Source organism: Sturnus vulgaris, chromosome Z (genome assembly GCF_052056855.1).
Source record: "Sturnus vulgaris isolate bStuVul1 chromosome Z, bStuVul1.hap1, whole genome shotgun sequence".
Classification (NCBI taxonomy): Eukaryota; Metazoa; Chordata; class Aves; order Passeriformes; family Sturnidae; genus Sturnus; species Sturnus vulgaris.
The window spans coordinates 36,366,728-36,382,878 of NC_142283.1; the positions used below are offsets into that span (position 1 = coordinate 36,366,728).

Sequence of the window (16,151 nt, forward strand, 5' to 3'; positions counted from 1 at the left end):
ATAAGACCTGATCTATTTATAGTCTTGCTACAGACTGACATGTCTTCACCCTACTGTAGAAACACAGTACTTATTTTCTAAGCACAATGCAAGCAGCAGTTTTCACGTGTTGCCCAGGTGACAAATACTGATATGAAACTCACATACCTGAAGACATGGCTGCTGCTGAAGACAAATCCTGAGTAGCAGCTGAGCATTGACTGCTGAAAAAGAAATCTGTTCCTTGTCCAAGAAGATCTCCAGTGGGCTCATTTGAAACCTGTGACACACTACTCACAAACAGATTGTTCAACAAGTCTGCATTACTTGATGAAGAGTTTATTTCTGAGATAGGTTGTTTCTGTTCTGCTGAAATATCAGAGTCTAGTCCCAGCAAGTCTACATTCTCTTCAGGGAGAGATTTTTGTAACGGTGCAGATGGAGCTTCAAAACTGGCTTCAAAAAGCAACTCTCCTTCTGGAGTAGAATCTTTTTCATCAACAATTACTGCACTTCCTTCATCTGGAAATGCTGGGAACTCCTCATCTGAAGGATCACTCTCTTCCCTGTCATCAGATAGCTGAACACAATCATTTTTAGATGAGCTGTCCTCTCTTCCACTTTCTGGAGTTTTTCCTTCTTGAATAGAAAAAAAAAAGGAATAAGATCTTTAAATAACCAGCGTTATTCTTCTGACTAGGGTAAGAGAAACTTTCATGGTGACATCATACGAAATTAATTCCTAACTACTCAAAACTCGTAAGAATTGATGAAAAAGGAACTACATGTTGCCTGCCACCTCTTTGTACAGGGCAGAAAAAGCAGCATCTGACTACCATATTTGTCACTCCATAAAGGTAGGCATTACGAATTTTTTCAAAATGAGACTGACTTGGACATTCACCTCAGATCACTATGTCTCTTAGAGCTTACAGGGTATCTCAGTAACTGCTGCACTCAAGAAAAGCATAAGCAGCTGCTGACATTTTTGCCAACAAAGCAGCACCCAGAAAAGAGAGTTACACATGCGCTATAAAAATTACGTTTACTTAGTCCTACTTACTGATCCAGACCCCACTGGCTAGTCTACTTTGCTTCCTTTGTTCCTCAGCCAAAGTGGGACTGTGGGAGGGAAAAAGCTTCCTTGCAGATCTTTAAGGTTCAGAATTTTACAGAAAAAGAAAAATTTAGCTCAGCATTTGAATTATACGCAACATCAAACCCCCTTACTTGGTGTTTATCCAAATGTTAATGTTATTGTTATTCTGCAGAGGTCACCTTTAAAATAGCTTTTTCTCATGGTTAGTGAATTAGAGAATTCTGCTGCCTAAGAAGGTTTAAGCATTCACTGCAAGGCACACAAGACAAACATAAACCACATAGTGACTTAGAGGAAAACCTGTACCTTTCCAGTCCAGAGAGTGAAAGAAGTTGTTTGCATCAGTACTACTGCTGTGTGGGGATTCTGTATCAGTAGGTGCACTTTCTGAAGACTTCTCCAATTGGGATGCCTCCGCTTCATATTGTGCAGTTGAACCTGGCTGTCTAGGCAACTCTGGTTTCCCTATAAAACATAAGCCAGAGTCCTTAGAGAAAAACTTCTCAATCCTCCACATGGCAGCTGATACTTGTCTTTCAGGCTGACTGCTGTAAGAAGACAATTATTTCCAATCTATTGCTCTGCAAATGCAAATTCCTGCCCCCACCATCTCTGAAATTAGCATTAACATCTTTTCAACTGCATAAACTGGTAAAACCCTGTTTTGAACTAGGACATTAAATCACAATCAGAGTAACACTCATGCATTCTATTTACACTTGTAGGAAAATGTAATTAACGTGTCTAGTACCATTAGTACCAGCCATCCCCTAAAACATGCAAGAACCATGAACAGTATCTGCAATAAGAGACAGAAAAACAGAAAAAAGCAAATGTAGCTGTAGAAAAACCCAAAATATGCAAAGCCAGTGAAGAATACGGAGTGGTTAAACACCACAAAGATGCTAATACACTGTATGCTGCTATTAACTTATTTTACTGAAATCCGGTGTTAAGTGATTCTTGTGTAAGATTCAGTTGCACAGTTACCTACTGTGGTATCACCTGTCAAAACCAAAGTCTCCTCAAGGCAAAGGGAGAAGACTTTTTAAATTAGTCAATATCCATCCACTATTTGAAAAAAAAAAAATGATGGATGGCTGGGAGAAACCTATTTGTCTAAATTTAAATACACAACTGGTAGAGCACTTTTTCACTCTCCTTCCACATTCTCAGTTGTAGCTTAGAGATGCTGAAAAAATACTCCATCTCAGAAAACATACATGAAAGATCACGACTAATGAAAGAGCAAATTCAATTTTAACGGCAAGTTTTTTTAAAATAAGTTCACAGCACTTACTTTTGTCCTATTCCCTTCCCACCAATCTTAAGAAATACTTTCAGTATAATTTGAAATCCTTACATTTCATGTATCAATCAGAAAACGGAAGTGACTTAAGAGTAATTAGAGAGCCTCATCATCAATGATGATGTAAAGCTAAACAGCTTAGCTTTAGAGAGCTGACAGCTGTGTTCACTAGCATTAAGCTAAGTTAAATAGAAAATGGCCTAAACCATAATACAAACAACACATATCTTGCTTAAAAGAAAGGCCAGCAGAAACTGCCTTGTATGAAAAGAAACGTACTTGAGATGCACCCTATTAACAGCATAGGGTAAGATCACATGTATCACTAAAATCACCATAGTAGTCTTCGTCATGCTTCTTTATCCTTGAAACACAGAGAACCCTTAAGAGTCTGAATGAAAATGTCAAAGCTAATCACTGATACCAGAAGAAGAAAGTTTAAGTTAATGCTGGTCAGTATCTAACTCAGGCATCTACTGATGAAGCGCCGAATATGTACAACTAATAAAATTAAGTCTGCTGGAATATATTAGGAAAAGTTCAGGAAATTAATTACAACTTTACATGGCCATGCACAAGAATGTTGATAAAAACATTCTTACTGAAAACCACTTGTAAGGAATGCTCACATAATTTTAGGTGAAATGATACTGGTGCCAGTTTAGCCAAATAAATCCCTTTTGAGACATTGTGCCTACAAATACTGACTGTTACAATTCTGCTAGGAGTCCTTCCCTGAAAATGGCCTATTTATAGGTTCAAGCACATGTAAACACAGTGAAAGTAAGACAGGTATAATTACAATCCATTACTAGAGGATAACTTCAGCTCCTCCATACAATGCATGTTTTTAACTGATATTTACCAAAAAAACTCTTTTAGATTTCTTTCAATTAATGGAACATCAAAAACTAAACAAAAGCCTCAAACTCTAAGTACATTGAAAACTCTTTCATGCTCTCTAGTTTTCCATAGGATTCATTACCAAATTTCGATAAAATTTCTTGCTGCTCCTCTCTGGTGGAGAAGAGGATCTTGGGATTCAGTCCCTTTATGTTCATGTTATCCCAAGGTGGCTGTTCACAGCTGGGCCTATCTCTGGGCTCCACTTCTACTTCTAGATTGACTTGAAATAAATCAGGGTATTTTTCTTGTATGTCACAGGCATCCAGATCATATCTGTAAAGACAGAGACAAGGAGTTTCTTGATACACATGGCTAATGGGATTAGATCTACTGCAGTCTAAAACAAAACTCCAAAGCAATTATTATAAGATATTTAAAAATGCTGTATTTGTTTACTTTTCCCATTTTAAACACGTGATATTTTTGTACATAGTTTTGTTTTGCTATCATGAACAAAACATTTCGTTTCCTTAAGGTGAGTAAACAAAAGACACTTATTGCGATCAAGGTCATCTACTTCCTGCACTGACTATATGTCCTCTCCCTGCTAAATGACGACGTTTGGCAGGTTAAATAAATAAAACTTCTTCCAGTCTCCTCCAAAAAAGCGTCAACATACTTGGCAAACTTCACTGTAGTGGCATTTCGGGGCACAAAGCCTGTATGGAACTGAATCTGAAACATCTTCATTGAAGCCATCTGTTGAAAACAAGGAACAGGAAACTATATAAATCCATATGAACAGCACGTACAGTGTTCTGCCTTTAACATAATGCAAAGTATTATCAGTATTGAAATATTTTGAAGCGTTTGCTAAAAAAAATTCCATTTAATTACAAGCATACTTTATCTTGAAAGACTTAAATGCAGTTGAGATAGAACATAAATAGATCTATTACTAGTACTAACAAACCAAAAGATGTTTATTCAGATATGTCTCATCACTAACCTCAAAACAGACTACCAAAGTCTAAAGTATTTCTAGATCCTGTTCAGGAGGCTAAAATTGTATTACCCTTGTTCCTTTTCTGAATAGCATATGCTCAGAAAAATCCACTGTGCAATACGCTAACCAAGAAATAGATGTACATCACATATAAAGGACTAGATTAAAAACAGTTTTAAATATAGCACATTTAACAGGACACTTCAGAAGGCATGCAAAGAGATTTTTTTCTGTGCAACTTCAAATCAGCCATTCATTCCAGACAGAATGGGAGGACTTCTCTGAACTGACTCATTTTAATCGCTCAACTGTTCACAGAAAAACTACTTTTCCATGACTGATGGGAATACAAGCGTCCAGAAAATGCTACTACAGAATATTCAGATAGCTCCTGATCTTGCACAGTCCAAATTACAGCTCGCTGATCAATGTACCAGTATTTGTTTTCTGGCATTCGACACCTGTGAAATAGTCTTGCCAGTCCTTATAAAGAAGTCATGCAGTAATAGTCCAGAAAATATGGTATAATAAAACTGAATTTGAAAGCTTTCCTTGTCAATAAGCATTTACTAAACATCACAGCCAGAAACCAAATAACACAAAAAACATTGCCAGAGATTAAGGGGGAGGGGTTGATCCTTCCCCTCAATTCAGCATCAGTGAAGCCTCATCTGTAATCGTGATGCCCAGTGCTGGGCTCCTTAGTACAAGACAGACATGGACATACTGGAGAGAGCTTCTCTGATTCTTCCGTCCCTACCATCACTTTCCTAGAAGATAAACTAAACTCTCTCTGACATTAGCTGTAAGAAAGTAGAAGACATTCACAAAGCCTAGCTCTAAACACAGGAGAAATCTTGAAAATGTGGTGGTTAATCTCTGTAAGAGATCTGCAGAGAACTTCAGGGGGCAATTTACAGCACAAAAAACTAAGGACACACTGAATATTGTTCCATCAAACCTCCAAACCCTGAACATCACACTCACCGTAGATGTATGACACCTGAGAAAATTCTAGTCTTTGCTATCAGTGAATAAATGCCAGAGAAACCACATCAAAGAAGCTACCATGAAAGAAGGTACAAGGAATATAACCTAACCTTGGCTAAATTTTGTCAGTTTTATGCCTTTCTCCAGATGACCTTGAACCATACAGTAGCTATTTTTGTGCATTAAGGAATCATTTCATTAGGTTTTTAGTTTTAAGGTGTTCTGGTCTTGTTGAACCTTTACAACATGACAAGATTTGATACTGCCCTACTCAGAAAACAGAAAAAAAACAGAGGGAAAACAATTTCAGTAACTCTGACTGTGTATGAATACATACATACACGTGTATGTCCCACATGTACCGACACTGGCTGAAAAACTGTTTGATCAACTTCCACATAGCTCCAAGCTCTAAACTTTGCACTACCCCTCCTTATCTTTTACATGGATTTCCAAGTTTAACTTCGGTTACTTATCTGGAGAAAAAAATAATACACCTCTCTTTTAAAAAAAATTGAGGACAGGCTTCATTAACAAGTTTTTTGTGATCTTGTAAAAAACAAGTTTTTTGGGTCATTTGCATCCATAGTTGAATAAAAAAAGGAAAAATGCATTTGCCCTAGTAGAACTAAGACTAGTAAGAAATTTAGCTACATAAACTGAACCTTACTTTAGAAATAGGCTATAAAATCGCATGGATTTTTCCAGCCTGTTTTGTACATGCAGTCTCTGGAATCCCACTTTTCTGCTGAGTGGTATTTTTCCTTTGCTTGCAGTTTGTGTGCACAGAATTAAAAAGCTCTGGCTTGTTGTGCAACTTAACAGATAATAATTGCTGCCTCAAAAAAACTGGTTGGGGGCTTTCCTTTCAAATATAACAATTATCAGTATTGAAGTACTTTCCAGAAATGCTTATAGAAACATCTACATATATAGCATAAGTAGGAGTGGGCATACTCAGAAGGCTTGAAAAGGTTGAATTCACAAGTGAATGAAAACCTCAAACATTTCTCTGACCAAAGAATAGTAAATAAAGCAAAGTACTCAGTAGTATAGTAGGATACAAACTGCAACCAAAAAAACCCCAAATCCTCCATCATTCAGGCTCATAAATTTATCATTACCTTGGCTTGTAGTCGTCCTCCTAGAGTTGACCTGGCATGATATATCACAATGAGAACATCTCCTTGGACTGTTATACCCAATGGGATTACTGCTTTCCCATCTTCAATTTTGAACTCCCTTAAGAAAAAAAAAAACAAAACAACAAACCATAACCACAATTAATTTAGTTTTAAAAAAAAGTGTACTGCTTTAGATTTAGCCTGCTTTCTCCAAGGCCTTCAGTAGCTGAAAAGCTAGAATGATGATAGTATTCTCTCATTTTTCCTGTCTATGATTACCCACACCTATCAGTGTTAGTACCATGTGCAATTGTGCAGACACCAGAGCTGTACAGGGGCTAATGAGCAGTCACCGTGCAGCTGCCAAGGGGGATCCTTACAGTTTCCATGACTGAGACACGATGGTATGCTCAGCACAAGTACGTCGGAGATCAATGTTCCCAGTCTTGCATCACATGGAGTGAGAAGAGGATCTTGCTCACAGCCTCACAGTGTCCAGTGTGCCACCCCACCATCACCCCCACTGCTCTGAAAGACCAGATCCAAGCTGCTGTAACAACTGCATTCATGACTTACCTTTGAGACCAGCTAAAAAGGGACAGAGGTGTCTAGAAACACATAAATGCTGAAATCTAGAAAAAGGTAATTTGCTGTTTCAGAGCAAGTCGTAATCTGTACTTACTTCATTTTGTCATATTCCTGGGAGGTAGTGGTTACTCTCTCATCTCCCACATAAACCTCACAGAAAGGCCTGCAGCCATTGCGCTGCTTACTGAAAAGGGGAACAGGAGTCATGACAATTGATCTGATCAGGATGGGCTTGCTGTGAGGAATAATGGGTTCTTCAGCCATCATGTCACACATGTACTCAATGTATCTGCCAAAACAAGAAGGTACAATAAGGTATTTAGACAGAGCACAAAATTCTAAGGAATGGGCAAACACATACGCAAGTTACTTCAGTTCTTACCCAGTCACTAAGCATTGGTAAGTGATAACAGTGAAACAGTGGGAACATTTACCACCACCTCCAGCAAACAGATTTTCAAATCTGATAGAATGACACAAAAGCGTCTGTAGCTTTACATATAATGACTCGTAAAACAAAATAGCCACTACTGCAAAGGCTTTAAAGCACTAAACTAGGAGAACTATTCATTTTGTATCTTACACGTAATGGATTACTCAAATCTTCCTAAAGGCTTTAAATTTGTCCTGATTAGTATATATTATTTTGTGGAGAACCTTTTGAGTATACATGAACTGAATGTGCACAAAAACATAATCTGTCATTTATACAGAAATAATAATACTTATTTCCCACCCTTCAAAATCAAATCCTTTTTGTAGGAAACACCCTTAATACCAGTGTCACTTGTAATTCATACGTTATGGTTATAAGATCTATCAAATTAAATCAAATAAACAGTTTAAAACATTTGTCAAAGTATATGCAAGTCACCTCTGCATGCACCCAAAATAAAAACATTAGGCATTTTTACAAAATTGAGAGAAAATTTCTGGTATTCTCTCAGAGCTTGCAGTGTTCTGACATAATAAAATATATTGTAACGAACTAGGAAACATGAAATAAGTCTTACACATGTGGAACAGAATTTTATAACTAAGAAAGCATTCAAAAGCTCTGCATACCCTTGTCTTCATTCCTAACACTTCTTTACTAAAAGGCATACTTGACCCACTTCTCATGGGTACTTACAGACTCAGAAAATTCAGAATTACATTCTATTCACAATCTAGCAAAATATTTGGAAAAACAGATGTCCTATAACATATTCAGAATTGAGTAACTACTTGCTTCAACAGTACCTTACAGTACCTTTTATGAGAAGGCCAAATGCCAGGTGGACAGCGTTTCATACTGAACATATAAACAGCAGCCTCAGCAGTAGTGAAGAGACGACAAAAACACAGAAAGGAACAAACTACCACAGCAGATGCTGCTCTTCCATCCTAGTTAAAAAAAAAAGTACCTTTGTTAGTAAATCTAGTCAAAAAAGCATTATCTAAGTTACTGGAGAACATCCCATTATGTATTCTATATCCTACCATTAAATAATGTCATGATGTCCAGGGTCTAGTGCCATTATCTGACTTGAAGATAGTGTGTGAAAGGTTTTCATTTAACTTCCACACCCCATACAAAAGATACTACATATTACTTTCTTGTTCAAATCTCAGTAACTCCTTTAGCTTAACATTATTTGAAATTTTAAACTGATGTTCTTTACCTTACTGTCACTAATACCCATTTTTTAGGTTTGTTTCCTGGCTGCTATCTGAAATCCCAGAACACTGCTATTTTTGACTGACAGCCATGAACTTCTGCTGAAAGAGAAGTACAAAAATTCAGAAGAACTAAACCACACTAAACCCTTCATACTTCTGTCTAAAACTGTTAATAGTTTGCCAAGAAGCCAAGAGAAAGAGATTAAAACACAGAACTTCTTTCCACAGGAATACCAGCTACACACATATACCAGACACTTTCCTGTAATTATAAAAGGCAGAAGATTTGAAGGAGATAATGGCTGACAGAACAGGACTTCTCCAAGTTTGTTTGCTTGCAACGTGGAACAGAATTTTTATCATTCATTTCTTAAAGTTCTGGAGTACACTTTTTACATCACATCTGGCACAAAGTCACATATATACAAAAGTTTCCCTCACGTGTGAGGAAAAGGAATGAATTCAGTACCTTGAACAAAATACTTCAAGGGAAAGATGTTACAAAAACTGGTGCTAAATTCATCACATCTGCTTCTTACCTACTTGACCAGCAATCGTGTGGCACTGAGGTATTAGAAGTATCACATTAATACAGAATTAGATGCCTAACCTCACAGCAGCACTGAAAATTATACTGGCTTTCAGGAGCTGATGTGAACCGGCTTTTTACTTGCAAAACACTACATAACCTACAAATATGGATTGTCAGATTAAAAAATCCTGGTTTTGACTCTGATAGTGATATTCCCTATTGATGGCTATACCATACCACCAGACAGGTTTGGAATGCTTTCCAGCAGCACTGCAAGCATTGTCATATAGTTATGTTTTGCTTTTTACTTCGCATCAAAATTAGAATGCAAAAATTTCACATGCAGTTCTCTTAAACAAATGTAAGAGTGACCTAATTTTCAAATTCTGAGCAAAGTATTCTTTAAATTCATTCTTCCCCCCACCATGTTTGACATGAAGTGGCTCTATAAACAGTTTTCTTCTTTCTTTTGGTTATATCAAAGTTAATAACACTTTGGAGAATAGTGAAATCTACAGAGCAATCTGCTGCCAGCAAAAGCAAGTAAACTAGAAGTCTTACAGTCAGTTTCTGAAATTCTGTGGCTACAGATTACATTCTAAATGGACAGTAATGGGATATGCAGTATACACCCATTTATCACACAGAAAACAAAATTGGAGCAAAAAGTGAAATAGTAGAGCAGATTTTTTTTCTTCCAAAGGCTACTTTGCCTTCATACTTCCTGTATACTGCCTTCCACTCTAAAGGCAAGTAAGCAAGGGTTACATTACCCTACTAATTTCCCTAAGGAGAAAATTGATGCAAGTAACATCCCTACAAACACAGGAAGGAATTTACCCCAGGGCTTCCAGTAAAGAAACCCAGTAACAGTCACAAACTGAATGGATACTTGCACCCTTATTCACGATCTAAAGCTCTACTGAACAAAGCATTTCAGACTTAAATTTCTTACAAGGCAATGGACAATGCAAACATTTTTCTGGTCTTGTTTCAGCCATAAATGCATGTTCTTGCATATGCTATAGAGATTCTGAAGATTTGGTGCTCGTCTTGCTGGCCAGCCACATTCAGAAACCTGCAATGAGAGAGACAAGAGAGAGTAGACTTGAGAAACAGTATTATATTGTCACATATGCACAACTTAATTTGTGCACATATACTTAAGCAAAAAAAAAACAAAAAAAACCCCCACAAAAACAAACAAACAACAAAAAAAAAAATCACAAAAAATAAAGCAAAACAAAACCCCAACAACAGAAAGATTAGGTTTCTTTCAATATTTATCCTTTGTTCAAAGAGTTTGTATGGTTCAGTAATATTCCATTTACAATTACTGCTTCAAAACAGTAACAAAAAAATCAGCTTCACTGTTAAGAATCTATATCCTTAAAATCAACTGTCCAGTAAGGATGTAGTACATGAAACTTGAATCTTGGGGCACCTGAAACACCTAAAGAGTAGATATATTCAGGATCAAGGAAGCAAATTACAAATGAAACTTCTTTTTGTTTTTAGTCTCAACTGCAATTGCCAGATATTGAAGACCAAGTTTTCCTATCAGCAACATGTCTTCCTATCTAGACAGAGTTCAAGGATTACTCTGAGATTAATTACCTGAACTGATTATCACAAAAAACTGTGTTTGTTGCCAGGTACGGGAAAAAAGGCTGAAACAAAGAGTCTAAGTCTCCTACAACTTTTCATTGCACTCTAGTATTTCAATTAAAAAATAAAGCAATTTCAGAAAGCATCACTTTGCAAGAGATTTAAACTGCACATTTCTTTGTTGGTGCAAGCTTATGTAAAGTCACTAGTAAACAAAGAAAAACTAAGGCAAAAACTCCATTATATCCCTGTTCATCACAGGATTCAATGTGGGCTTCAAGTCATCTCCAACATTACAACAGTAGTGTGTTCTGGTTTCAGCTGGAATAATTTTCTCCATAGCAACTAAATGAGGACCAAATGAGACTGTGTTTTGTATTTGTGAGGGAAACAGTGTTGATAACACAGGGATGGATTTTTTTATTGGTAAACACAGCTTACACAGAGGTAAGGTCTTTTCTGCCTCTCACATCACCTCACCAGCGAGCAGGCTTGGGGTGGACAAGAAGCTGGGAGGGGACACAGGTGAGACAGGTGACCCCAGTTAACCAAAGGAATATATTCCATACCACAGGACATCATGCTCAACCCATAAAGCCGGGGAAAAATGAATGGAAGGGGAAACATCTAGAGCAATGGCATCTGTCTTCCAAAGTAATCATAATACAGGATGGAGCCCTGCATTCCTGGAGATGGCTGTACACCTGCTTGCCCATAGGAAAAGTTGGAAAAATTCCTTGTTTTGCTTTGCTTGCACCTGTGGTTTTTGTTTTACCTATCAAACTGCTTTTATTTCAATGCACAAGTTCTCATTTTTACCGTGTGCTGTCCCCCCTCAGTTCTAGCAGGGAAGAATAAGCAGGCAGCTGTGTGGGACTTGTTTGCTGACTGAATTTAAATCACAACACTGCAAAAGAATTGTATTGAAGCATTGCAGCTTGAGACTAGAACACAGCCTAAAAAAACATGTGTAGTCAATAAAGCAAAAAGGACTGACGTTTCCTTTTAATTTACCATTTACTTCCTACTCAAACACTACGTCTCCTACAAGATGTAACAAAAACAACGTTACTTTCTGTTTCTTTAGCTGTGTTTTAAGCTCTAAGTGTACTGACAATTAGCAGAAAGATGGATAGTGCACAAAATCTCAGAACAACCAGTTCCAAGAAGGACTCAAAACTAGCAGAGAAGACTTCAAAACTACCATTAATTTTAACCAAGATTAAAGAAATTTGTAGAATTTCCATAAAGATAGCAAACAGCAAGAAGCCAATAATACGCAAATACCTTCTAAGTAAAGTATTAGAATTAAGAATTTTAGAAGCTGTTCCCCTCTGATCATGTTTAAAGGTTTGCCATAATCATCTTTCGCAGGCATTAAAGTAAAACTAAGCTTCTTTAGGCTCCTACATGGCTGCCCTCACTCAGAACTGAACAATGAAGTTAGTCAGTATCGCTGGACATCTCAATTTCAAGAATAGGCAGGTAAGAGTTCCAAATACAATTAGAGTTTGTTTCTAAGCAAAACAGCTGCCTTCCTTGATACTCCTAGACAGAGTGGTCACAAACCTGTAATGTTTCAACTAATTATGATCTACTAAGACTTCCCAACAAAACCAAGATCATATTACCATTCTTAGTACCAACACATCAGAAATACCAAGTCTATAGACACCTCAGACTTGCATAACCAAAAAATCCATTGGCAAGCAAATGCCCAATCACAGAATTTATCATTCCATAAACAGAGTCTAATCACTCTGCAGGATGTGGAATAAATCAGTTCACTGCATCAGTCCAGATTTTCCAGCAATCTAGTGCTAAAAAGAATTGCTGAACATTTTACTTTGAGGTACCTGCTACAAATAATTATGCAGTAGATTTCCTGTATAATCAAGCTTTTTTGCCTTCCATCTTCAATAGGCTCTGCCTGAACCTTATATTGAATCAGATAGAGATAAACAAGCTGATTGCATTCATCCAAAGAGGCAGTAATGATTTCTTCCACGTGACAATACTTTATCTTGTTTACAAGGAAACAAAAGGAAGTGATAGCACTAGAAAGACTACATTACATATACCTCACCCTGACATGTTAAGTGAACTCTGATAACTGAAATAATGCTAAGGATGGCTCCACATACTAAAGCCCAAAAGACTATTTTTCTATAACAAATAATGGTTCTAGACTCTCTTCTTGGCAAACAGTATTGTGTGGAAGGGGCATGATCACAACAGACTGTTCAGGTACTAGACAACTCACAACACAGTAACAGTCTTGACTGTTGAGTCTCTTACAGGACAGTTGAGGTTTACTTAGAAGCAGACATTGAAGTCCAGTATCTCAGCAGTTAACAAGATGTCCTCAATACCTTGTTGCTGATTTAGGCAAATACCTTCATATTAGTATCAGAGAAATAGCCAGGAAGGATAATGGAGCCTTAGCTAAGCTACAATACTGAAGATGGTAGGAACAATCAGTCAGCTATGGCTGAGTCATATGGGAGTCAAATGTTATCTAGTGGGACAAGGAGAAACCAGTGAACAGATTATGCAAATCAGTCACCATGTCCTTGATAAAGGAAAATGGTAGAATATAGGAGAGATGAGCTTATACTAAAACTTTAATTACTTTAAGTATTCTCCACTTAAATTTGAAACACATAAGGTACATGGGCATATTTTCAAAGATATCACTATCCTAGAACAAACAGACTTTAGTCAGTAAGATTAAAGATTAGTCTGCTACCAGTTAAGTTTGGATTTAAAGCAAAGACAAGGAGAAAATAGGTTACTCTTTAATCTTGTGTTTATACTTATTTGTCATCTTTTTGATAACCTGCTTTAACCTATTTTACAATAAAAAGCTGAAGGTATAATGAAAACAATGTGTTTCAAGGCCTTTTAGAGAAATACATAAAAACTATACACACCCTGTTATGGAATCTTGAAGGCCTGTATGTTCTTGGAGAGAGATTATACACAGCATAATGGCCAGGATGTTTGGAGTCCAGACACAACCGCACATCTTCTATGTTATTTTTGATGGCAGATTCTACTCCTTCAGCTGGAAAGGACATCACTGAAGACAAAACAAACAGCAGTTGAAATTTTTCATATATTAAGACCAAGGAGAAATTAAATTTAAGAAAGATATAGATATCATACCAGCAATTCTGGAAGTAATGTATGATATATCCAAGTCTCCTTTTGCATAACTGAAAGAGAACACATTGGTGTTAATACTGGGAGATATAACCATTCAAGCCATAATTCTAAAAGCCAGGTATCTCATGTGGTACCCACCACTATGAATAACATTTCACTTCTTCCATCTGAGGCTTTTTACATTCACATTTCAAGAACTTCAGAACAGAGCTTTCAGAACAGATACTGAGTTTAAGCAGTTACTCATTTAAATCAGCTGCACCAAAACCATTTGTGGGATTTTGTACAGATGCCTTCAATATTCAACTCTCTCCTCTAGCCCCTGCTCTTACTGATAAAAAATGCACTGTAGGTTGTCAGTTTCAAAGCCTAATGAGGATACATTAATATCTTTAATGAAGAATATCTCAAAGAAAGACTACTAGTTGAACATCAAAGTTTCAATTGCATAACTCTGGCATGTTACTAGCACAGATGGCCATGCTGCCCAATATACAAATTCCATATGGACAGTGTTAAGAACACTTCCCTGTCTAGCCATTCAGGAAAGACTCTGGCAGTCACACTAAAACCACTATCAGACTTGTCACTGCCAGGACTGAAGCCTCTGGGCAGCTGGAGAGCCGATGGATGCCCTGCTTGATTCCTATACACCCTGCATTCCCAGTCAGACCAGCTTTCTTTACCAGTCGGACCCCAGGCTGCCCTTAGCAGAGTCCCGGATCTATGGTTACTTCAACTAATCTGTTGCTCCTGCAGAGTAACAGCTGGAGGAGCTCCCTCCCAGGACCGACTTCCAAGAAAGGAAATGGTGGGCTTTTATACTCTCAGAATCTATAAGTGGCAAAGTCTGGGGTCTTCCTGCTGATCCTTAGGTCCTGCTGTGTCTCAGTTTCCTGGCTGTGTCACAGGTCCCTGTGACCTTTGCTGTGCCAAACGTCACCAATTCCTGACCTCCTGCCTCGGGCTCCCATCCAGAGCTCAACCTGAAACTCTCACTGCAGCTGTACCCCGAGCTACCTGCACACAACATAGAGGGTATCTGAATCTCTTTCCTCATTTAAATAATTCTCCCAAAAATTCACTTCCAGAACTCCCATAGCGAGCAAGATATTAATCATTACTCATATCTCTCTCATACAATTGTGCACAGTTTAAAAGTGCATCCTTTACAAAAAATCTCCCAGTGATACTTAGGTGAACTCCCTGCACCTTTATCTAATCATCTACATTATGTCAACAATTAACTAATTTAAGACCACTATTATATTTTTGTTTCTATGGTCTCTGCTATGTAGCAGAATGAAAAAGCAAGAGAAAAAAACTGAAGAGACCCAGTGCAGGCCAACAGCCTTGAATATAACTACACAGGTCTGCACTCCCGAATTAGCAAAATAAGAACAAATCTCACCAACAGAATTTGATTTAGACATCTCTAACTTAAATAACTCCAGAATAGTCTATTAACTCCAGAATATCAAAATGTCATCAAAATACTATGATGCATATTAAATTAATTCAGAGGCACTAATGAAACTTTTATACCTCAACAAAATTTCAAGACATTGAAATAGGATACTGCGCACAAATTTTGAAACACCAAGAAAAAACATTAAGTTTTGATTCTTTACATACTATTTGTTAGTAATGATGGAGGTTAGAGGGATTGATTAAAAAATACATTGTATATATAAATGAATATTTAATATACAAGGATAGTGAGGAGAATTTTAGATTAGGGAAGAAAAATCTTCTGAATGCAAGGCCATTTAACGGTATTTATGCAGAATGGCATAATCAGTGTCCTAGCAGTGATAATGACTCACTGTTTCAAACAAACCACAAGGAAGTTTGAGTCTCACTAGACAAAGCATTTTAAAAAAACTAAAACCCTCAACCTTGAGAAACCTTCATCAGGAGGTACACAAATGGGTGCAAATTCAAAATATTTTGCACCTTCATCATGTATGCTTAGGTGGTATTCCTGTTGCAGCCAAACTAATTAAGGCAGAAATTTAAATGCAGAGCTAGTAACAGTTGTTTACTAAAATTTGTGATGATTGTAGTCTTTTATAGAGATGAGATGTGTCAAATGCTATTTATTGGTTACATCCAGCAGCTTCAAGCAAGAAAACATGTAATCATTCTAATATTAGATTTTTTTGGTATCAAGATAAAGGACCAGCTAATATGACAGCTGCATAACACAGAACCATTATCCCTTCAATGCCGTAACACCA

General features: G+C 37.2%; 1 protein-coding gene across 2 annotated transcripts in view; it reads right to left on the reverse strand.

Moving 5' to 3' along the window:
• Positions 1-16,151, reverse strand: part of GAK (cyclin G associated kinase) — a 66,508-nt gene that overhangs the window by 21,537 nt on the left and 28,820 nt on the right. The window contains exons 12-21 of one of the 2 annotated variants that reach the window (XM_014882379.2): positions 13,912-13,961; positions 13,677-13,825; positions 10,091-10,213; positions 8,194-8,327; positions 7,036-7,230; positions 6,354-6,471; positions 3,913-3,992; positions 3,373-3,566; positions 1,385-1,543; positions 148-615 (exon numbers count right to left, since the gene is read on the reverse strand). In XM_014882379.2, the coding sequence (XP_014737865.1) occupies positions 148-615; positions 1,385-1,543; positions 3,373-3,566; positions 3,913-3,992; positions 6,354-6,471; positions 7,036-7,230; positions 8,194-8,327; positions 10,091-10,213; positions 13,677-13,825; positions 13,912-13,961 (1,670 nt within the window). Of the gene's footprint in view, positions 1-147; positions 619-1,384; positions 1,544-3,372; positions 3,567-3,912; positions 3,993-6,353; positions 6,472-7,035; positions 7,231-8,193; positions 8,328-10,090; positions 10,214-13,676; positions 13,826-13,911; positions 13,962-16,151 lie in introns of both variants that reach the window. The other variant, XM_014882378.2, reaches the window with a different exon arrangement.